A 24,985-nucleotide genomic window follows, 5' to 3' on the forward strand; every position below is an offset into this window, starting at 1 on the left:
CGCCGTACGTATACCGCGAGGACACAACCATGGAACTGACATTTGAGCCGCTACTATGACACAACATTGTAATGCGAAAACAAGAATATTTCGAGTCTATTGCAAACTGATTTTGAAAAACAACGTTTCGTGGCCAGCGTATAATTTTCCGCGATGCTGTAACTAAGCAGTCGAAAATATTACCCAGACAGGACTCTACGTGGGCAGAAAGAAACAGGCTGCCAAACTTTCTTACCTGATCTTCCAACTTTATTCTAATGGGATTTGCTAATGCATGCTACTGCTCGCTGTTCACTGGTGCTCACCTGGTAGTGACGATTAAACTGGAAAAATGATTGACATGCCATGCCAAAGGGAGAAATAACCAGTGTGGTCGTACACTTCTGAATGTTTTTCCACACGCCAGCTGACACACGGCCGTTGACACGTGATCGACAGACGGCCGTGTCACTGGCCTTGCGCACAGCACTCCTTCATTCTCAATTCCACACCTTCGCCCATTGCCGCACCCACCCGCTCTCTCCACTTTAGAAGAACCCCACCTATATATACTGTGGCGAGGAAAGCATATGTCGCCTTGAAGAAGGCAAGTCCACTTGGCGAAACGTTGGCTCCTGCTTTCACCTGGTTCTCGTTTTGCTCATCGTCTTGAATTTCTATCTCCCGCCTTCCCCGTGATTTCCGTTAAATTGACACTCTAACATAACACTGTCATTGGTGCTGCGAATTTAGCAGGTGCGACGCATCTGCCGCGCTTGTTGAGATGAAAAGTTTCATTTGTATGTGCGTGTGTGTTTGCTTAGATGGGCATAAAGAGCAGCTGGAGCCGCATTGGTCCCACCTTCATCTTTTCAATAAACAGAAGACATTTCACGCTGCTGCATAGGTAACATAGTTACAAGTGCCATTTTTTAAACATGAAGACAGAATCAAGCGCTGCCTTCATTCCATTAACCAAATTACGTCGAAAAAATCTAATCAGGCGTTTTCTCGTGGCTATTTTTCTTTTCTGTTCCAGTACCTCTCGAGCATAAAAAAAATTATGGGGTTTTAAGCGCAAAAACCTGCATCTCATTATGAGGCACGCCGTGTAGTGGGGGACTCCGGAATAATTTTGACCACATGGGATCCTTTAACGTGTGCCTAAATTTAAGTGCACGAGTGCTTTCGCATTTTCACCCCCATCGAAATGCGGCCGCCGTGGCCGGGATTTGCAGCACGTTAAGCACGGCTAAACAGACCGTGTAGTGGAACTATTTCTCGCTCGTCCACTAGACAGACACTTGCTCGGTACATGCAAATTTTATGTCCACAGTGAAGTACGAGCTCAATGGGTCTGGAACGCCATGAGCAGCGCCTGGCTATTAACTCGCGGTGTTCGCACTTGAGCATGCACTTCGCACTTCCTTTTCCATAAGCGCACCCCTTTGACGGTTTGCATATGTCGCATCTATCGTACGTGGCTTTCCGTGTCTTCCCTCCTTTTTATTTAAATTGTCTTCTTTACTCCTTATCCCCTCCTCTCCATTTGCACTCTTTCGACCTCCTTGACGCGACTCCTTGCACGGCCCCTTGCTCATGGACGCGGAAGCTCTTCAATAAACCTCTCCTCAATGACCGCTCACTCTGAGCCACATTTACCTCGCAGGGTGCCGGCGACCTTCGCGAAGCATTCGTTCACCGCATTTAGCGACTTCCAATGCAAAACCACTCGGCTGCCTCTAGCATGCCACTGTCCATCAATCCGCTGTCGATATCTTCCTCACAGATCCATTCTTGCAGTACGCGGTGATCAAGAGGCCCCCTTACGGGAGTAGGACGGGAGGGTAACCGATGCTTTGTCTTAGGTTCTTAAATTTAAATTCATTGCATTTACGCCTCGCAATATTGATGGCCCCAAAAAGAAGGAATGCTTCGTGCTCCTTCTCGCTCATCTGCCGCACCATGCGGCCCTTACCCCCGTTGCAACGTGTCCTCCCCTCCAGTGAAGCGCAAACACGGACTTTTTCATATGCCTCGCCCCGTGACGAGTCGCGAAAGAGGCGGGCACGGCCGTCGAAAGCGCGCGCGCTTCGAACCCAATTTCAAACCTTCTCCTCTTTCCCTCCCTGCATTTTATTATTTTTTTCTTTTTATAGGTCACCTGTCCTCCTCCGCTCTATACGCGAGGAGGTTCGGCGCTCGCTTCGGTGCAGCTGTCTTGTCCAAAGCTAAATACGGCAGCTTCAAACAGTCGGAGAGTACAGAGAGCGCGTCGCCCCAACGTGACTGCCGACTTTCGCAAAGGTTGATCCGACTTAGTCGCGGTTAGATGAGCTGACTTCGTGGTGAAACGGCGGTTGATAAAACTGGGCTGGTTCTGAAGAGCGCATTAGCCCTGCCCAAGAAAAACCGTTTGTTTTCAGAACACCTGCGAGGTGAAATATAGGGGCCGTGCATGATAAATCAAGGGAAACGCGCGCACAAAGTCTAGTTTGTATGAGGCTGGGCTGTTGCAACCGGGCACGCCGTCACTATTACAGCAGAGAATCCGAAGATGCGCTGGCTTGGGTTGACGTTGCCTATTGTGCTCGCGATGACGACGTGGTCACCGCGCACGGTGCGGGCGACGAACAGCTACGATGAAGACGAACTGGTCACCAAGTGGAAGGACATGGAGTCTTCCATGAGAGAGGTGGTCCAGGGCGCCCTGAAGAAGGCCCTTCCAGAAGTTGTGAGGATGAGCCAGGAAGACGGCGGCCTATCGGCACCCTGCACGTCCGCCTTCATTGGAGTGTTTCGTCGGCTCGGCAGCTTGGACAAAGAGGTGATGAAAAGTGAGTACGACTGCGGGGCATTCGCGTCAGCTCGCTCGGATACGTGCTATCGCTGATGAGCATCGTTGTTGCCGGTGCGTGAGCTGTTCGCAAAGTGTAGATGTCAGCTCGCAAAACGGATGCAGTTATATGTGTAGTGTGTTGGCTGCGTGAAGCGAAAAATTCCTTACGTGCAAAGGACTACTTCGCATCGTGTCGAGAGAAACGCAGCACTTGGGCGCGCATGTGTGAGAAGTGAATGGCGCAGAAAAGCTTGCGGCCTTGCAGCCGAAGAAGGTTGGTACGAAATAGTGTACATTATTGTTTTGTATGTATGTGATGTTTTTGGGTTAAATGTGATTACTTGCGTACAGGAGTACATTTTGGGGCTTCGGTTTCTGCCAACCATGCAAATGCTCAGCATCGGTGCTTACTGTACGACATGTGCGAATAGCCTGTACCACATATATTTCAATTTCTTTGGTTGGTTTGAAGTGTAACGCCAGCTCATCAAGACGAGGCAGCTTATCATTCAAGCAATTATACAAAATGCAAAAGTGCTTTTCAGTTGCACCGTGGGGCCATGGCTGCACCATGGCCACACTTTCGTCTTGCCTATGACTTGGTGTGGCATTTACGAACACGTATTTCTTCCATCTTGAAATGGCTGATACACCAATGCGCGACACCTGTGGTCCCGAAGAAACTATCGAACAGCTGCAATGCGCGACACCTGTGGTCCCGAAGAAACTATCGAACAGCTGTTGTGCACTTGTCTTGAATATCATGTCCAATACAGATATTTACAGACCGTACTAGGTCGACTGGACATAGCAGAACATTTTATGGCGCAATAATTCTTGGGCCCTACCCTCATCCGTCAATAGCGCATCGCTGCTGCACTCTTTGAGGAGCCTGAGTGCTCGATTGTGCCTCCGCCCCCTTCGCTGTGAGGGCGGCCGCGGCTCCGCGTACGCCCAGGGTCCGTCGAGGGGCCCCACGGTTTCTCTTTGAGAAATTTTTCCTCTTTCTATGCTCCCTTTACCCCTCGTGTAGGGTAGTAGACCGGATGCTCGCCTGGTTGACCTACCTGCTTCTCCTTGCTTTCTCTCTCACTACTCTGGGAATCGGAATTTTATCGGCGTGATAAGCGACAGATCAACTTGTCGTAAATGGGCATAGTAGCAAAGCAGAATAGTACGGTGTTTACACGAAGAGGATTCAGGACATTAGCTAGGTTTTAAGTTTGCTGTAAGATAGATTTTGGAGGTGTAGCTACAAAAACTATACGTATCGTATCTTTAACCACATAGCTGACATTTTATTCCTAATCACTCTGTGTTACGTCTCATAGCGCCACTGTAGGAGGTACAAAAATAGGTAATTTCTTAGCAATTTTCAACCCGGAACTCACGCCACTGAAGAATATTACAGGAATACGCTGAGTGCCGATCTAGTTCATGAAACCCTGAAAGAGCGCACAAAAGTTTGCGCGCCCAATCAGGTGACACTGGCAGCGCGATATTCCTGGAAACACTGCAGCTTATTCCGCTGAAAGACAGGCTCAATCAAAATTACAGAACATCAGATATCCTTCTATTGTGTTATTCAAGTCCACCTGCTGCTGACAAAGACATCTGGTCGAATCATCAGGATTCTGGCTTAATCGACGCTCAAAAAGCTCCGAATAATTCTAGATTGACCCTTACGTTAAGCTGCCATTGCATTAAATATGAGTTAGAACACAAAGTTTATAAATTCATTACAGCATCCACGGCTTAGCACAGCACACCACGCGGGCCCTAAATTTTGTACCGAATACAATGATTTAATATAACGCGCAGTACTATGGCGGCCTTCTCAAGTACCCTCTACCTGGCACTACAAGGCGAAGACTTACGGCACATTCGTCTGGTCGCTTTCGAGTGTTCTAGAGAGCTCTCGCAGTGCGAGTGGCATTCGTATATTCTGAATATAGCATTCGGTACACATTTGCCTCGGTAGTTCAGAGCGCTGCGCTCCAGCTCAGTGAGCTCGAAGGTGCTCTCAGCTGAGAACTGGGAGCGCGACCTTGATCCAACATCTCAATCACGTGGCTCCTCCCATTGCTCTGGGAGCAGCTGAACGGTCCACTGGAGATGGCTTTCTCTGGCTCCAATCTCTGCAGTGTTTCACATCGCTCCAAAACGAGTTGCAGCAGGGTTGAAACAGTCACATTACTGATGACTAAATATTGTTGGGCTGTCACTCATTAACCACTTACAAAGTCGCAGCTTCGCGCGAAAGATGAAACATTGATTGTGATAGCATATTATTAGACAGCTATGAAGTAATGTGAGCTTTTCTTGGCCGGATAAACTGCGATAAACATTGTCTTACTAACTAAACTAACAAGCATGGTCTCACGCGCGCACATGTAAATATGAGCATATCTCACTCGATGGCCGCGGACACTCGCTGTCAGAACGCTGACGGGATGGCAACCGCAGCAGCGGCGCGTATATTGCCCCTCTTGCTTCGCTAGGTGCGAGAGAACACACCAAACCATCGCGAGTGGCCTTTGTGCCCGCCGCGGGCTCGCTGTGCCGCGCCATACGCCGCCGAGCGTCCCACGCAGACCCTCCCCCCTTGAGCGCGCGGCATCAAGCCTTCTCGCCTCGTAGTCGCATGCTTTCCCTCGCGGCTAGAACATACGGCGCGCGGCCGCGATCGCATCACTTGGACTTTATACGGGCCCTCGCGGCGGCGGCGACGCCGATAGCGGAAATACTCCTGGTCTGTCTATACAACAGATATTGCAATCAAAGAAACAAATCATAGGAAGCCAACAAACAAAGACACCAAGGACAACACACGGGAAATTACTTGTACTTATTAATTGAAATAAATAAATTATGCCTTAAAGGAACTGAAAGTGGATGAAAAAAAAAAACCAACTTGCCGCAGGCGGGGAATGATCCCACGACCTCGCATTACACGATGCTCTACCAATTGAGCTACCGCGCCTCCGCCTTTCCATCCACATCCATGTGTTGCTACTAGAACTAACACTGGAAGTGTTAGCCAGCGCCACCACTCACAAACCTTGGTGGCGATGTGCAACATCCTTTCTGCAGCAGGCGTCACGACTACGTGAGCTTTTAGGGTGAAGGCAACTGGTCAAGAAACCCACACGTGCTACCTGAGGACATCAACATTGCCGGATTCGAGACCCTCGTTATGTAATAAAAGATAAGGAAGGGGGTTAACCGAGGGGCCCGATTTTTGATATGGTTAATAATAATCGGACCCCTCGGTTAATCAAAGAAAAAAGAAAAATAAGCTCAAGGTTACCGGCTATGCTGAAATGGCGCTGGGCGATTTAGATACCTTGGGATCAAAAGAAATTGTAAGGTTTGTATTAGATTAAATGTCAGAGCCCACTCTTCTACATGTATTACTACAGAATAGATTAAACATGTGTCATGGATGTAAGGTTGTTATACGTAGTTACGTGTCCTTACGTTGGTCTTCTCGCCAGCGAAACTGTGCTTGCCTATCTGTGTTCTTGTAGACGTTCCTGTGCGTTCTTTGAACTCATGTGAGGACTTTTCGCACATGTTCGTGTTCTCACAAGAATTTAGGCGTTTTTCATTCATGGTTGTACTTCGCTTTCATGCAAAGCATTCCGAGTAAACTTCAGGCACTTTGAGTCTGTCTGTCTGTCTGTCTGTCTGTCTGTCTGTCTGTCTGTCTGTCTGTCTGTCTGTCTGTCTGTCTGTCCGTCCGTCCGTCCGTCCGTCGGTCCGTCCGTCCGTCCGTCCGTCCGTCCGTCCGTCCGTCCGTCCGTCCGTCCGTCCATCTGTCTATCATCCTGCGTCTTGATGCCGTCATGTCGTTTCTTTAACTGCCTATAAATCAGAGTAGGCATGGGCGCATGGATGAAGGAAAGCATAGGAGAGGCCCCGGCAAGCACGGACGTATTGGAGAAAGCGTGGCGAAAGTCACGTGCTCTTTTTCGCAAAGCAGCACTGAGAATGCTACCCCAAACGTCAACGTTGCCACATCAACCGTGCTCCTGAAGCTATCGCTCCTGCTCTAGGTCTCTGAAAATCGAGGTAGGTTTTTTTCGACCCGTGTCTTTCTCGCAGCAGATACTGTTCGCAAGATAACCTGACTTTGGAGCGTGGCGTGTAAGCTTGGCAGTTGTGTTTTGGGTCTGTGAATGTGAGTTGACAGTCAGCAACAGACACAGTCAAGTAATCATGGTGTGGGTCTTTGTCGTCGTCTTCAACGTGCCACGGAAAAGCACAAGAGCGCGTTTCCTTCGCTAAAACTATTACAGAAGTTTCGTATGCTCTGTTCTTACGTGCGTCGGCAGCATACACTGCTGTGGCTCGTAGCAATGCAAGTTCAAAGCTCCCGCCTATCTGCTCCAGCGAGCACATTGGAGGCGAGAGATGGCACACCAAGATGGCAGCATTTCCGGCTTCAAAAACGTGACGTCAAGGCCTCTCCTATCTTGTTTTTTTTCCTCCATGCATGGGGGCCACCACATGCATGCATACGTGACGTAAATGGGATGTGATGACATCAATGCCATCACATGCTTGTCATGGCATGCATATTAGGACACAGATGATATGAATGACATGCTGTCTTTTCTTTAACTCAATTTTCACCAGGATACGAAGGACATTTATGCATCACCTGACATGGATGACATAACATTAAAGACATGCGTGGCATGACGTGAATGACAAATTTTGGGCAAGAGTAACATGGATTTCATGACATGTCATGTGCGTCATGGCATGAATGACAAAACATGCATCCGCATGTCATCTCATGACATGAGTGCCATCACGTGCTTGTCATGGCATGTATTTCATAACATCAATGGTATGAATAACATGATGCGTCGTGGTCATTTCTTTACCTGGATGGATATTTGAATATGAATGACATGACATAATTGTTATCATATCAATTACACGCGTGTAATGACATGGATGTCATGAATTGTGTGACATATCATGTAGGTCATGACATGAAATTAATGACAAGTTATGCCTAAACATGTCATGCCATGTCATTCTTGTCATGCACGCATGTCTTCCCACACATATCCTGGTGCATATCCAGTTAAAGAAACGACCGCGTAGCCATCACCTCATGTCATTTATGCCAGTCATAACAATCAGGTCGCGGCATTGATGTCTTGCCATTCATGTCATGCATGCTATTTCACTTCACTCGTCTCATGGATTTCCTGATACATCTTAGAAAATAGACTTGACATGAATGGCGGCCATATCCTCACATGGGGCCCTAAATGTAAAACTATTCCAAAGTCTTCTTAGTCCAATCGCCTGACGTCAAATTTACGCAGCCGTCGACGCAAGCATCGGTCGGTGACCCGTAGCGTTGTTTGAACTATGCAATCAAACGCTCTCCTCGTTTATGCTAGATCCATTTTGTTTGCTTCCAAAGCTAATAGCACTGCCTACCTTGACTACTTTTTCTTGTTTAATTGGCTGACGAGAGACGAGGAGCATCCATAAGTGTGGAGGGTTTTGGTGGTGCCGAGCTACCGCGGTGAAAGTCGATAATCGGATGAGGAGGGTGGGGCCGGCGTCCGCGATTGGTCTTCTTTGCCTGACTTAGCTTGCGGTGGCTGGTTGAAAATCGCGTCGGCATGGAACGGAAGGTTGAAAATGCCGCTAGAGAGGATCCACAGAAAAGATAAGTTTTCAGAGCGATGTCGTATACGTGGCTGAAAGGGCTCGACAACGTTATAGTGCCATGCAAAAATTTTTATCATACTGCCATACGTAACTTCGGAGCAGGAAGGGAGCCAGCCCATTCCCTACTTTTGGCCTGTCGTTTCCATTAAACTGTAGCATTAATCTGGATTCCCTCACGTGCGGGCCTTGCCACAGACGAGGCTGTTCATGCCAGTGCCCTAGGATTGACAGTCCAGGCACAGGCATCAGGTGTGTCGTACCTCCCTATGGAGGAGGCGCCGCCGTTTACAGCACGGGATCGGCTTGTAACCTACCACGACATCTGCTCACACTACCAATTAGGCCCTTTAACCTTTCCGCCGCTCATGCGCAAATCCCCGCGCAGGTGTGGAGCTCTGTGGCGACAGCTGCAGACTCGCACCCCTCACCTATTCCACCGCATTCATCTCTCCATTGACCTTTCCCCTTTTGCAAATTCTGCGTCTCTCCCAAAGCAGATTTAAACCACATCATGTGGAGGTGTCCTAAACAACCCTTTCCTCAAGCAACCATTATCTAGTGAGTATGGCAAAGAAGTCCGACACGGCTGTGGACGACACGAAGGACACGGACAAGAAGACGCAACAGCGTAGGCTTAGCCAGTCAAAACCAGGAACAGCGTCTAGCCCGAGCCCCACTTCAGTAGCGCTGGCGATCCGGCTGCGGAGCTCGGCACTTCGCACTTCTTCTTCCTTACAACTTCCCCCCTCGCTGAAGATGGAGCCGCACAGGAGGCCTAAGGCGTCGTGAGGACGAAGGGCTCGTGATACGGCTTGAGCCGATCTACGTGCACAATTTCGCGGCCTCGGCGGCGCAGGTCCGTAGGGGGCGTCAGAGGTTCGATAACGTAGTTGACCGGAGAAGTCTGGCGTAGAACCCGGTAAGGTCCATGGTATCGGGATACAAACTTGGAGGAGACACCTTGTGTCGAAGTAGGAGGCACTCACAACCAAACAAGAGCGTCAGGCGAAAACTGGTGGTGGGGGCACCCGTCGTCATGACGAAATTTCTCTAGCGCTTGTTCTTGCGTTGTAAGGGAGCGAGCTAGTTGCCGACATTCTTCTGCATACCGGGCGGCTTCGGAAGCCGGTGTACACTCTGATAAGTCGGGACGGTAAGGGAGAATAGTGTCATTTCCCGAACCATCATTTCCCGAACCATCGGGAAATGATGGTTCGCGGCCATATAGAAGAAAGAAGGGAGAAAAGCCCGTCGTTGACTGGGGTGCCGTGTTGTAGGTGTACGTGACATAGGGAAGGATGAGGTCCCAGTTGGTGTGGTTGGAGGCGACATACATCTGAAGCATGTCGCCAAGAGTTCGGTTAAAGCGCTCTGTCAATCCGTTTGTTTGCGGGTGATATGCGGTGGTACAGCGATGAATGACGCGGCATTCAGCGAGAAGTTCTTGAATGACGTCGGCGAGAAAGACGCGACCTCGGTCGCTCAGGAGTTCGCGGGGAGCGCCGTGACGTATAACGAAGCGGTGAAGCAGGAAGGAAGCAACGTCACGAGCCGTCGCGGCTGGTAGAGCAGCCGTTTCTGCATACCTCGTGAGGCGGTCTACAGCCACAATGACCCAGCGATTGCCAGCAGCTGTGTATGGCAGAGGTCCGTATAAGTCTATCCCAACCCGGTCAAAGGGCCGCGAAGGGCATGGCAAAGGTTGCATTGGTCCAGAAGGACGGCAAGGATCAGGCTTGCGGCGTTGACATTCTGTGCAAGAGCGAATGTACTTTTGCACAAATGCGTACATACCACGCCAATAAAACCTATGACGTAGACTGGTGTAGGTCTTGAAGAGACCAGCGTGTGCGCGCTGAGGGTCGGCGTGGAAAGCGGCGCACACATTAGTGAGGAGCTGCCGAGGTATTACAAGCAGCCATTTGCGGCCGTCGGAACTGTAGTTACGGCGATAGACAATTCCGTCGCGGATGGCGAAGTGCGAAGCTTGTCGGCGTAACGCTCGGGATGGTGGGCGTGCACGTGAATTAGAGATGTAATCTATCAAAGATGAAATCCAGGAGTCCTTGCGCTGCTCCAAAGCCATGTCGACAGAAGCGAATGGGAGAAGTGGGTCGTCTAGGACAGACACACTGACAATGTCGGCGTGGACAGGCGAGCGCGAAAGAGCATCGGCATCGGCGTGCTTCTTGCCTGAGCGGTAGACAACCCGGATGTCGTACTCTTGGAGCCTCAGTGCCCACCGGGCTAGGCGGCCGCAGGAATCCTTGAGAGACGACAACCAGCAAAGTGCGTGGTGATGGGTAACGACATCGAAGGACCGGCCGTACAGGTATGGGCGAAATTTTGTAATGGCCCAGATGATCGCGAGACATTCTTTTTCCGTGACGGAATAGTTCGCTTCAGCTTTCGTCAGAGTACGGCTTGCGTAAGCAACAACATATTTTTGGCAGCCGGGCTTTCGCTGGGCGAGCACAGCGCCAACGCCAACACCGCTAGCATCCGTATGGATTTCCGTGGGAACAGTTGGAACGAAATGGCGCAGTATCGGTGGTGTTGTGAGCAGGCGACGTAGCGTCGCGAAGGCATCATCGCAAGTCGGGGACCACGCGGAAAGATTGGGGTCTCCCCGAAGAAGCTCTGTCAGAGGTGCCATAATCGAAGCGAAATTTCGAATAAAGCGGCGGAAGTACGAGCAGAGGCCAATGAAACTGCGCAAGTCTTTTAGAGACGTTGGCTTCGGCAATTCTTTAACAGCACGGAGCTTAGCGGCATCAGGGAGAACGCCTTCTTTCGACACGACATGTCCGAGAATTGTCAGCTTGCGTGCCCCAAAGTGACATTTTTTCAGATTTAGTTGGAGGCCAGCGTCACTGAGACAGCGTAAAACCCGCTCCAAGCGATGAAGGTGAGTAGGAAAATCTGGTGCGAACACTACTACATCATCCAAATAACACAAGCACGTGTTCAATTTGATACCTCGAAGAATAGTGTCCATCATCCGCTCAAAAGTCGCGGGCGCGTTGCAAAGTCCGCATGGCATCACACGAAATTCGTATAAGCCATATGGTGTGATGAAGGCAGTTTTAGGCTTATCTTCTGCAGCCATAGGCACCTGCCAATAACCAGAGCGTAGATCGAGGTAGGAAAAGAACTCTGCACCTTGTAAGCTGTCGAGGGCGTCGTCGATCCGCGGCAATGGATAAACATCCTTTCGGGTTATTTTGTTTAGGCGACGGTAATCCACGCAAAAGCGGATCGAACCATCCTTCTTTTTAACTAAAACAACTGGCGATGCCCATGGGCTGTCGGACGGTTCAATGACACCACGCTTTAGCATGTCACCTACTTGCTCATCAATGACGCGTCGTTCTGCCGACGAGACGCGGTAGGGTCACTGCCGTAGCGGTGAGTAAGAACCGGTGTCAATACGGTGACATACAGTCGTCGTTCGGCCCAGAGAAGTGCTACGGCTGTCAAAAGCCGGGCGAAATTTCTCGAGGAGACGGAGAAGGTCATGGCGTTGCGTGGGGCTTAAGGCGTTGTCGATGACGTGGCTGAAAACGTCTTCAGGCGATGTGGCAGGTACGGGACTACAGTAGAGGGTGTTGACCTCTGACGATGCAACAGGAACATAGAGTTTCTAAATAAACCCTAGAGGGAAATGTGGCGCTAGTGTCTACGGGGGTTCTCATGAGCGTTGCCTCAACCTACATGGGAATGTTGGGAAGTACAGGCTTCGGATTGACTTCGGTCTTCAGACTAGTGACGTTTGCTTCTGGCGCAGTAAACAAAGCTATACTCAAATATTATCTCGTAAAATCTAATTCTATTTCTGCAGTATGTTATATAATGTACAACACGCTACATAAACTTTGTATGACTTTGAGATGGAAGCACGGTTTACTATGGTTTGTCACCAGGACACACCAGGGTATGCATACTTGTGCGATTCTGTTCTCAATTTAACGCCAAAGAATAATTATTTATTCATTTTTGCAACAGCAAAACAACCGTGCATGTACTTATATAAAAATACTCATCAAGTATTTCTAGAAATAAAAATGTTGTATTGTGACAAAGCGTTGCGCCCTCGAGCGGAATGCTACAAGTGTCGTCTGCTACGACGCCTGCTCGCTGCAAACGCGAGACTTTTCTCGCAGACGACAGGCACTTGCGAACTCTCTCGCTCTTTCGAAAGGTTGCGTCGGCTGTCACGATTGCTGAACGTCTTCAAGTACTTTTAAGCACATCTGCTGCAGTGCTAGCTAGGACGCTAGTGGCCTCCTACGAGTATGCTTCATTATATATTATATTGGCGTACCGCTTCCGAAGCGTTACAGCGTGGCTTTGCGGGTACACATTGTGCGACACTAGACTAGAGCTAGGAAGCAGCTATCTTTCCTACCACAAGTAAGTTTGTGTTCTCAAAGTCCTAAAACACGCATTTCAATGAGCACATAAACGAGCACATAATGAAGCCCTCAATAAAATTTGATTGTCAAGCCACTAGAAGTACAACTGTATATATCTTGTATCAGGAGCGCCTTCTTTGTCCTATTCTGAAGTTTCATGAAGCACGTAACGCTACAGTGCCAACCTAACGCACTTAACAAACCAAGGTCCAAACGCTCAAAACATGTTCTTTTAACGTTTACGATGCCGCCGCTTTCTTGTCACGGCTTCGACGCCACACTGCGACACAAGCATCGTCCCAGTCGCTGGCCCAGCGCGCTATCACCACTCCGAGCAACATAACAAAGGCAGAGAGCTTTGCGTTGCACTGTCCCACTGCAGGTTATAGCAATTGCGCTTGGAGCGAAACCAAAACTGCCAAAAAAATTCTTGTAGACTAGTTTGCCAGTCAATAGAATGCCAATCCGAAGCCTGTACTTCCCATCATTCCCATGATGGTTGAACGATCGCAGTACCAGATTTGCCTCTAGGTATACTAATATGAAACTCTATGAACAGGAAGTTCCGACGTGGTAATGGTGTCGTAAGGCTCCACAGAGCCGAGTGATTCACCGCGAAGCAACGCAATCGGGAATGGCAAGTGGTTGTGTATAGGAAGGTGAGTAGCACCAGCTTGAAGGCTAAGCAACGCAGTTGGGAGTGGTGAGAGGTGGCGGTGAACGAAAGCAGTGGAAGGCGTAAAGTGTACGGTAGAGTCGGAGGCAACGGAACAGGATACAGGTGCCAGAACGGATGCGTGCGGAGGTATATGGATGTCGTCAGTGAAGGACAACTTAGTGCAGGAAAGCGAAACGCCATCAGATATGGCATTCCCAAGCGAAGAGAAGGCGACTTCTGCACGGGAGCAATCAATAACAGCTTGGTGACGGGAGAGAAAGTCCGAACCTAAAATAATATCGTGGGAACAGTGGGGAAGAACGACGAACTCGACTGTGTAGAGCACTCCTTGAATTTCAAGTCTAGCGGTGCACGCAGCCACCGGCTGGACGTGCTGTGCTGTGGCCGTGCGGAGTAAAGGACCGAAGAAAGGCGTCGTGACTTTTCGTATTGAGCGGCATAGTTTGTCGGCAATTACAGATATGACGGCACCTGTGTCAATGAGGGCAAGCACAGCGACTCCTTCAACAGCGACATCAATAACGTTGGGCGGCGAAAGAAGAGGGCTTGAGCGTTGTGACGATGACGCAGTTCTTGCCTCGGAAACTGCGCCACTTAGTTTTCCGTGTCAGCGGTAGAGGGACGTCGACGCATCGGGGAGAGCGAGCGACGACGAGGAGAAGGAGAACGGCGGTCGGAAACTGGGCGAAGGCTTGGGCGGGGAAGGGGTAAATCGCGGTCTGGAGCGTAAGACGACGGATGGTCGTACGCGGCTGTGCGTGGGTCGTCACGTGGATGAAGTGGACGGCGGCGGCACAGGCGTGCGACATGTCCGGGAATACCGCACGAATAGCAGATGGGCCGATTGTCCGGTGTGCGCCATAGATTAATTACTCGATGGGCTGGAGGTCGTGGCAGCGTGGGGGTAAAAACAGGGCTAGGCATCGGAGGCGAAGCCCGGAAGGTCGGTGGTCGTGGTCGTGCGACGGCGTCGGCGTAAGTCAATGGGGTGGTGAGTTGAGGCGCCCGTTCCAGAGGAAGGACCTCGGACACTTGTTCTTCTATAACGTGTCGTAGGGTAGGGCTAAGGGACGAACTTGACTCCGGTGGGTTGGAGATCAGGGAGAGCTGGCGAGCAACTTCTTCCCGGACGAAAGCCTTGATTTGCGAGAGGAGGGTGGCATCTGGAAAAGGAGAGGTCAAGCCGGACAACAATTCCTGATGGGGTGAGGGTGATGGCGGGTGAGGAGGCGTTGACGGCGGAGCTCGTCATAGCTTTGGCAAAGTTCAATAACTTGGGCAACAGTAGAGGGGCTCTTTGAAATGAGCATCTGAAACGCGTCCTCGTCGATACCCTTCATGATATGCTTGATTTTATTGCCCTCAGTCATGGATGCATCGACGCGTTTACAGAGTTCGATGACATCTTCGATGTAGCTGGTAAAGTTCTCACCAGGCTGCTGAGAGCGCGACTGCAGACGCTGTTCGGCACGAAGATTTTGCACAGCAGGGCGGCCGAAGACCTCGCTGAACTTTGTCTCGAACACCGTCCAGCTTGGGACTTCGCTTTCGTGGTTCCGAAACCACAAGTGGGCAATTCCGGTGAGGTAGAAAGGGACGGTGGTCAATTTCGTGATGTCATCCCATTTGTTGTTCCGACTGACGCGTTCGTATGATGAGAGCCAGTCATCGACGTCGTGGTCGTCAGTGCCGCTAAAGATAGGAGGGTCCCGCTGGCAGAACGTGCCGGGGCATACGGTAGACTGGGGAGCAGGTGGTGGTAAGCTCGTGGTGCTTTCGGTGGTCATGATGGCAGGGAGAGTCTGGCTGCGCAATTCCAGGATTGCAGGAGACCCAGCAAACCTCCACCAATTATGACAAAGAAGTCCGACACGGCTGTGGACGACACGAAGGACGCGGACAAGAAGACACAACAGCGTAGGCTTAGCCAGTCAAAACCAGGAACAGCGTCTAGCCCGAGCCCCACTTCAGTAGCGCTGGCGATCCGGCTGCGGAGCTCGGCACGGCGCACTTCTTCCTTACATGAGGAGCAGTTGGAGGCTGTATTGCGCAGCTCGAGGTGTGACCTTCTGAAGGCCATCCTGAAGTGGACTGAGAGGATGACAGAGGAGGCCTACTTCAAGTAGTTCCTCCTGCCACCCTCTATCCCGTATAAAGTTTTTCTTTCATTCGTTCATTCATTATACTAAAAAAAATCCATTCACCCCGGTGGCTCCGTGCAGCCAGTGTGAGATCTTTCGGCGGGCAGCCTTTTACTGTTCTTTCCTTTTCGAACGGGGTCTCCGGCTATAAAATGAAATCAATTTGGTTCGGCATATTAGTGCATCTTTAATGCGTCCATGTTACCTTGACGTAGTGGCGTCCTGTGACCGTGGTGGCGTTCTGTGAAAGTGGCGTTCTGTGATCGAAACGACTCGTGATCTGGAAAGCATACCTTCACCATTTAAATTATGCTTCATTAAACGGGGCGAAAAACATCTTATTAGAAGGCGTTTTAAACATTTTTGTAATACATTTGCAGCTAGATTAGGTTGCATTAATTTCTAGTCTTTTTTTGTCGAGTATGTTGCGCAGCTTCAATACAGTCAAGTTATTATGTTTAATTAATACGCGGACGCGAGAACATACATGGTAAAACTGCAAATTTTTTGACTGACTGGCCTTCGCCCTTGTACACTGTATTTCAAGATGAGCACCGCCAAAACCACCGTTAGAGATCGCAAATATTTCTTAAGCTATTCTGTACTTCAGCGATGCAAACGTTCCATGACTTGCAGTGTCTCGTCAAATGTTAGCCCATGCAACTACGCAAAACCTTTGTCAGAAGAAGCAATGCATTACTCTCCCTGACTGCACTCCATCAACGTAATCGGCGTCTTACTGCGTTCGCGTGGCAAGGGCAAGGCTCGGTCCAGAGATGGAAGGGAACTGCTGCGTTCGCTCTCCAGAGCCTTCTACAGCACCAGAAGTTCGCTAGCTACGATACGACGTGGCGTGGGGCTATTAAGTTAAGGTGTATTAGTTAATTACGACCACGTTAAATTTTTAAAACAACTCCTGTGTCACTGTCCATCATGCGAACATTAGAGGCATGCCGTTCGGACAGATTTAGAGTATTTTGGTGAAAGACCTTAGAAACGATGCACGCGGTCCTGCTGCAGGCATCGTTCGTACGCGGTGGGTAAAGCCACTACAAACGCTGCTGCGCTTTTTGCACCAGCCTATATATATGAGTGCTGTGTCCCGCCCCGCAACAGCAACGGTTTGTGTTTATACAATTGCCGAGGCGCCGTGCACCACCTTCGTCCGCTCCGGCTGCCGCAACTGAAGTAGCGGTACGTATCCAGTAACCTGAACCATGCCCGAACCCAAGCAAGCCAGGACACATGTAACCGCCAAGCAGTGCGCATTGCCACCTAAAGAGTTCCAAAGACATAATATTGGCGACAAGAAGTCCCACGCAGCCCAGGCAGCCTATGCTTATGACTGCAGCCTCCATGGCGACGCACGGGTCTATTGAAGAATTTTCCTCAGACCATTCAGAAAAAATTATGGTCAGAGCACCTCCCCATTCATTTCGAAACCAGCGGCATCAAGGAAGACGTTAGGAAGGGTACCGGTTTGCTGACACTCTATAGACCTTCCTCCTACGAGGCATTGGTGGCACCGCAAATGCCGAGCACCGTTCCGTTCGTGGGCCTAGTCTCTTTCCTCCACCAGCATTTCTACCCACAGCCATCCGAGCTTTAGAGTAGATGGTGCTTCCAGTGTGTGGAGCAGCTGCCAGGCGAGTCCGTTCCAAACTGCGCAGCAGCGCTGCAGAAACTGAAAACCGAGTGTACGTTCGGCACTGCAACATCAGCGCCAGAACAGTCACAATTAAACAAAGCACAGTCAAGCTCCACTCCACGCTACCGCTTGACATCATGCTGGGGGATCAGCAACGTCAAGCATATATTGTTTGCTAAGAACCTCACTATCCAAGGCAGGAGGCCCTCGACATCGCACTGCGAGCAAATAAGGCCAAAGTTTACCAACAGCGCATCAAAGCCGAGGCATCCGAAATCAACAAAGCCACTGCCATGTCATGTGCAACCCACAACTGGAACAAGCAATCAACGTGGTGTGCTTCCACTGTGCGAACAGCACATCCCGGAGAACCGCTCATACCGCACTGCTAGATGCCGCTATTGTTTTATGGTGGGTCACTTTGACAAAGCCTGCTTAAAGAAAATAGTTACACAGGCACTTAACCATCCTGACATGCATTGAATGCGCAAGCAGTATCACTATTCCACGCGATACTTTTCACTTGGTCATGTGCTCGAATTGGGCGAAGCCAATTTTCAGGGTCGGCCACCCGAAGTTTGGGGGTGGGCCAAAGCAATTTCGGGAGTGAGCTAGATCAGTTTTGAACGTGGAGCACCTCAATTTTCCAATTGGGCAAAGTAACTTTTGGGGGTGGCTCAAGGCAATTTTGGGAGGGGGCAAGCCGGTTTTGAACGTAGGGCAACTGTATTTTCGAATTGCCCAAAGTTATTTTTAGGGCCACCGAAATTTTGTGCGTGCGCCAAGTCAATTTCGGGTTAGGCCAGGTCGGCTTTAAACATGGGTAAACTGAATTTTGAACCAATTTTCGGATTGTGCAAAGTCAATTTTGGGGTTGGGACACCCAAATTTTGCTTGTGGACCAAGTGAATTTTGGGAGTGGGCCAGGTAGGTTTCGAACGTGAGACAACTGAACTTACAAATTGGGTAAAGTAAATTTTTTTAGTGTGGGACACCCAAATTTCGAGAGTTGAGCAAGTGAATTTTGGGAGTGGGCCAGGTCGACTTCGAACGTGGGTCAACTCAATTTTCGAATTTCGCAAAGCCATTTGGCATGGGCCATGGCGTCAGTCCAACGAAGTGGCCGTGGGATTTCGCAGCACGAGCCGCAGCAGGTCCAGCGCCTGGAATGTGAAGCCTGATCACGTGGGTTTCGACACCGAAAGACGTTGACGCGTGACGCTAGCCGGTTTTTCCGCTTCATGCGGCATATAATGCTTTCGCATTGAAATCGGAAAGAACGAAGCACGCAACTCGTTTCTAACAAGACGCACGCTTCACATCACAAGCTGCATGCTGTGGACAAGCCTGAAGCGTTGGACGTCTCAAAAACTTTGCAAGATGTGAAATAACATGACTTGAATGCCGTGACGGCCATCCAAGACTGCAACCTTATGCTATCATTGGAACTTGAGGGCGCCAGCCTCACATTTGAAGTTGATTCAGGAGCTTCCTTTTACTCATCAGTGAAGAAGCATTCCGAAATTCACAGACTGCTCTCCTCTGACTACTCTCCTCAAAATCAATATCGCCTTGCGATGTTGGCTTTGTTACAAGGCGACCACGATTGCCTTGCGAACATTGTCTGGAGAAGGCCTCCAACCTCTGGGTACAGCGCTCCTGAACGTAAAGTTCAAACGGTTCCAGCCTACATAACCACTATAGTTGTAATGAAAGCACCAGACTTCAATCCCCTAAGCCCAAAATCACTCAGGTCACTTGGCGTGACTATTGTTTAACTATACAGAATATTATTACAGTATTTTTGATGGCAACAACACCAGCGGGTACAAGGAAGTGCCTGCCAAGCTCGAACTCCATTACTCAGCTTCTATAGGTTCTTACCTGCAGGAACGCTTCCTTTTACCCTGAAGTATCGGTACGTATCCAGTAGCCTGAACCATGCCCGAACCCAAGCAAGCCAGGACACATGTAACCGCCAAGCAGTGCGCATTGCCACCTAAAGAGTTCCAAAGACCTAATATTGGCGACAAGAAGTCCCACGCAGCCCACGCAGCCTATGATTATGACTGGTAGAAGAGCTGAAAGAAATCCTGTCTCGGCGAGTGAAGTGCTGATGTTATACTACGGTTTGCCAGATTCATTTTCAAAGGACATTAGACCGTGTGCTCAGCAACTGGAAAAACACCAACGCAGCTGATGTTTGAAAAATAATTGCGATCAAACCTCCACAGTGTGCTCCCGACTGGTTCAACAGAGACAGAATTTGTCAATCGCAATCAAATCATTTAATGCCAAGCAGGAAGTTCTTGCACGCAACTTCAGAACGAAACCACGTTAGAAGCCAAGTCTTATTGTACGAGTAACTGGACCCCGCTTTTGGCCCATGCAAACAGGACTTGTGAAACCATCGTCGGCTGCAACCATCGTCGGCTGCAGCACCTTTGATTATAGACCTGCCGACGCTCACAGAGCTCACCAAGACTCTCACCGGAGCGGCAGTAGAGTCTAGCCCGAGTTCTATAACTACCGCAAGCGACGCACATATCCTCACAGGCTACGATGCCCTCCAAAAAGAGATCTCGATTACCAAGGGGCGAAGGATCTACTGGCCCGCCGGGCTACTGCATCAGTTTCTGTTTATGCCGCAAGTTTCAGCGAACATTTTCGAATATGTTCAAATATTCCCTGTGGTAGATAGCACAATTCTAGTCCGTGAGCTGGTCTACACGAAGAGGCGGACATTACTTGCGCAAAAAAATTAAATGCATATCAGCATAAGGAACAACAATTCATTAATTAAGTTTTATAATTGTCTAACGGCGCATATTGCAATTTACAAATTCTAACTGGGGAGTGCGGAAGGCGGATCCACTTGGAAAGAATTCTCAGGATTACACCTTGTTCTGAGATATTAATTCCTGAATTTTGGGGAGAAATGCATTGGCGTCCCAGTTAGTTTTGCGCTTCATTGCATAAATGGACGGTTTGTTTATATAGTAAGTAGAATGACCGTGCAGCTTTACCCCAAGCTTGACGGTGCATATCTCTTAGGTTGTGTCATCCACACAATTATTTTCAAGTGGATATGCCTTCCAGTCTCAGCCGCTAGAATTTGTAAACTGCGAATGTGTGCCACAAGGTAATTAGCTGAAAACTTAATGACAATTTCTTGTTAATTATTCGATTATGCATTTCAATTTCTTGTGGAAATAATGTCCGCCTCTTCGAATAGAGTAGTTCATGTGCTAGAACTGTGCTATCGGCCACGGGATATTCTAAAATAAACTAAAAAGTGTTCACTGAAAGATCCTGCATAATCACAGAGGTGCCGTGCGTCATCCTTAGTCGCTGTGGCTGCAGGAAGTGAAGCAATAGTATCCGGTAACTTGAGCCATGTCCGACCTCAATTAGAGCCGCAGACATCGACCCAAAATTCGAGCAAGCTAGAAGTCATGTAACGGCCAAGCCGTGCGCATCGCCACCTCAGTCAAGAGTTCTAAAGACATAACAGATCGTTTGTGATAAACTGAACTATAAACACTTCATTGAGTGTGTTTCGGTGCAAAGTGCGAACTTCTCTCCTCTTGTGTATATTGACACGTGTACTTATCTTTATCGGGCAACCACGTTTCGCCGCCTAACAAATGTAATCGCACAGCGTGGGACGCGCCTGCATGTATCCGAAGTTTCTGGAAAGTTATCGATGCTTCTATCCGCTGTCTGTTGTCGCCGAACCTTATGTTATCTGATTTCATCACCTGACCCGAATGGTGTAGAACGTTGTGGAAGGCACGCGGGTCTGAACGATTAGTCTGGAACATTCGACGACTGTACTTTAAAAGCCGACGCGCTTGACCCGCTGATCAGATTTTCGACGATCGTCGACCGTGTTTGCCGCTATCGTTGTGCTATAAGTGTAGCCTGTTTTTGTGGGCACAGGTTCGCCCAATAAAAGCTAGTCTTGTATTCCACCGTATTGCTGCTTTCTTCACCGTCACTACCACGTGACATCTGGTGGAGGTGCTTGTGCGTTCATGTACCGAACGCCCCCGCAAAGCCGCGAGCGATCCAAGCCCGAAGCCCGAGGACAGAACCAACATCGTCCAAGACCAGCGTGCTAGCCGCAGACTGCAAGGACTGCCCCCAGAGCACGGACTTCTACCTGAGACGACAAAGAAGATCGTGGTCAAGACAACCCCAATGGCTGCCCCAGCGTCCCCCGTTATCCTACAACAACCTCGGGACCCACCAACCTTCCATGGAGCAGCGACTGAAGACCCGGAATCATGGCTGGAGACCTACGAACGCATCGCGACGTTCAACAACTGGGACTCCGACGACAAGCTGCGGCACGTCTACTTCGCCTTAGAAGACGCCGCCAGAACTTGTTCCGTAGCGGCTTCCTGCGCACCTTTACAAGCGTCTTGCGCAAGGAAAGGGCTGAAGCTATGCTGGACGCCCGAGTGCAGCTACCAAACGAGAACGTTGCCATCTTTACGGAAGAAATGAGCCGCCTATTCCGCCACGCTGACCCGGAAATGTCCGAGGAAAAGAAAGTCCGGCTACTGATGCGTGGTGTAAAGGAGGAACCTTTCGCCGGTATGGTACGAAGCCCACCGAAGACCGTCGACGAGTTTCTTCGCCAGGCCACTAGCATCGAGAAGACACTCGAGATGCGAAACCGGCAATTCGACCGCCGCACCAACTCTACAAACTATGCCGGCGTTCAATCGCTGGCCTCCGACGACCGGCGGGAGGCTATCAGGGCAGTCGTACGAGAGGAGCTTCAGAAGATCTTCCCGTCGTCGCAGCCTCAAGTGGCCTCGATCGCTGACATCGTCAAAGATGAAGTTCAGCGGTCGCTTGGAGTTCCGGAGGTGCAACCTCAATTACCGCAACCCCAGCCAGAAGCGATGACCTAGGCCGCCGTCGCACGCCGTCAAGGTCCACCTCCGCGACCGCGCCAGGGCCCTGTAACGCCGCAATTGCGTCGACCACCCCCGCCGCCAGCACGCCCACCCGTCGCCCAGCGCAGCTACCCGAGAAAGACAGACGTATGGCGCGCTCCTGACCACCGCCCGCTGTGCTACCACTGCGGAGAAGCGGGTCACGTCTACCGACGTTGTCCATACCGGGAGAGGGGACTGCGAGGTTTCGCCGTCAACGCTCCGCGCCCGCAGCAAGGGGAACGCACTCGCGATATCGCTGACTACCTCGCGGCTACTCAGTGGAGCTCTCGACGACCGTCGCGTTTGCCATCGCCAGGCCGCTACCTGTCGCCGCAGCGCCGACCATTCACTAGCCCAGCCCGGGGCCGGTCAGCGAGCCCATATCCGGAAAAGTAAAAGCAGCAACCGATGGAGGTGCGGTTGCTGTCCGTCGAACTGACGAAGACCCTCCGCCGCCGACGAAGACGCCGAAGAAACTACCTAAACGACGTAACGACACGCCGCCGTCCCGACGAAGTCTGGAAAGAAAGAATGCGACGACGAAAGACCACCTGACGACGTCACATAACAGCCACAGGTCAACCCGACGCAGCCGTGATCCGACGCCAAGACATAACTGCAACGCCAGACAAAGAACCACCGAGCTCGAGGTGCTTCTGGACGGCCACGCAGTTACCGCCTTAGTGGACACAGGGGCTGATTACTCCGTAATGAGTGGACACATCACCGCCCAGTTAAAGAAAGTTAAGACCGCATGGGAAGGCCCTCAAATTCGGACCGCTGGAGGACACCTCATCACGCCGACTGGAATCTTCACGGCAAGAATAACCATTCATGACCGGACATACCCTGCCACCTTCGTTATCCTCCAACAGTGTTCACGAGACGTCATTCTCGGTATGGACTTCCTGGTCCAACACGGCGCAATCATCGACCTGAAGTCGAAGTCAATAACGCTGTCGGAAGATAAAGCGATGCCGCCGGAGAGCCCTCGCAGTCACCACGCCTTGAGTGTGCTCGAAGATCAAGTGAGCATCCCGCCTCGCTCCAGCATTGTTATTTCGGTCGGCACCGAAACACCCGGTGACGTAGAAGGCGTCATCGAAGGCGACCAACGTCTACTGCTAGACCGTGAAATTTGCGTCGCAAGAGGGAACGCTCGACTGCATAGAGGGAAAACTGAAGTGTTGCTGACAAACTTCAGCCGGGAGTTCAAGCACATCAACAAGGGCACGACGATCGCGTACATCGAGGAAATTCTGGAAACCAGCAACGCGTTTGTCCTCTCAGATTCCGCCGCATCTACCCCGACGACCATGGTTCCCCAATAAGACTACGACATTAATCCAGGTCTCCCCGTGATTAAGCAACAGCAGCTCAGAAGTCTGCTCCGACGATACAAAGGCTGCTTTTCGACGTCATCGAGGATTCGACAAACACCAGTCGCCAAGCATCGCATAATCACCGAGGAGTGCGCTCGACCACTCCGCCAGAGCCCTTACCGAGTTTCGCCGCGAGAACGTGAAGCTATAAGAGAACAGGTCGACGAAATGCATCGCGACGACATCATCCAGCCGTCGAAAAGCCCGTGGGCATCCCCTGTTGTTCTGGTGAAGAAAAAGGACGGAACCCTACGTTTCTGCGTCGGTTATCGTCGTCTGAACAAGATCACGAAGAAGGATGCGTACCCCCTTCCACGGATAGACGACGCATTGGATCGGCTCTGCAACGCTAAATACTTCTCGTCGATGGACCTCAAGTCAGGCTATTGGCAAATAGAAGTCGGCGAAAGAGATCGCGAAAAGACCGCCTTCATCACCCCAGACGGCCTCTACGAGTTCAAGGTTATGCCATTTGGACTGTACTCGGCGCCTGCAACGTTCCAACGCGTGATGGACACGGTTTTAGCAGGACTGAAGTGGCAGACCTGTCTCGTTTACTTGGATGGCGTCGTTTTCTTCGCCGGAAATTTCGACGATCACCTTAGGCGGCTTGCAACAGTACTAGATGCCATCAAGTCATCAGGGCTCACTCTGAAGCCAGAAAAGTGCCGCTTCGCTTACGATGAGCTTCTGTTCCTAGGCCAAGTTATCAGCAAGTCTGGAGTCCGCCCCGACCCGCAGAAGACAGCTGCCATCGCAAAGTTCCCGCAGCCCATCGACAAGAAGGCAGTGCGTAGATTTCTTGGCGTGTGCGCCTACCACAGGCGATTTGTCAAGGACTTTTCACGCGTCGCTGAGCCGCTGACAAAGCTAACTAAATGTGACGTCGAGTTCAAGTGGGAAACGCCGCAGGCCGACGCATTTCAAGAACTCAAACGACGCATGCAACACGCCGATACCAAAATACACACTGACGTCAGTAGCCTAGGCCTCGGTGCCGTCCTAGTCCAGAGAAAAGATGGACTTGAACACGTGATAGCTTACGCTAGCCGGTCTTTGTCAGAAGCGGAAGGCAATTATTCTACAACCGAGAAGGAATGCCTCGCCATCGTTTGGGCTACAGCGAAATTTCGCCCTTACCTCTATGGCAGGCCATTCAAAGTGGTCAGCGACCATCACGCGTTATGTTGGCTAGCTAACTTAAAGGACCCTTCAGGACGGCTGGTACGGTGGAGCCTCAGACTACA

General features: G+C 50.5%; 1 protein-coding gene across 1 annotated transcript in view; it reads left to right on the forward strand.

The window, feature by feature from the left end:
• Window positions 1-2,455: 2,455 nt before the first annotated feature.
• LOC126518688 (O-acyltransferase like protein-like) overlaps window positions 2,456-24,985 on the forward strand; it is a 232,157-nt gene continuing 209,627 nt past the window's right edge. Inside the window, exon 1 of the mRNA XM_055064923.2 lies at window positions 2,456-2,816. Coding sequence (XP_054920898.1) covers window positions 2,537-2,816 — 280 coding nt within the window. The 5' untranslated portion in view covers window positions 2,456-2,536. The remainder of the gene's footprint in view (window positions 2,817-24,985) is intronic.

The sequence above is a fragment of the Dermacentor andersoni genome, chromosome 1 (genome assembly GCF_023375885.2).
Source record: "Dermacentor andersoni chromosome 1, qqDerAnde1_hic_scaffold, whole genome shotgun sequence".
Lineage (NCBI taxonomy): Eukaryota > Metazoa > Arthropoda > Arachnida > Ixodida > Ixodidae > Dermacentor > Dermacentor andersoni.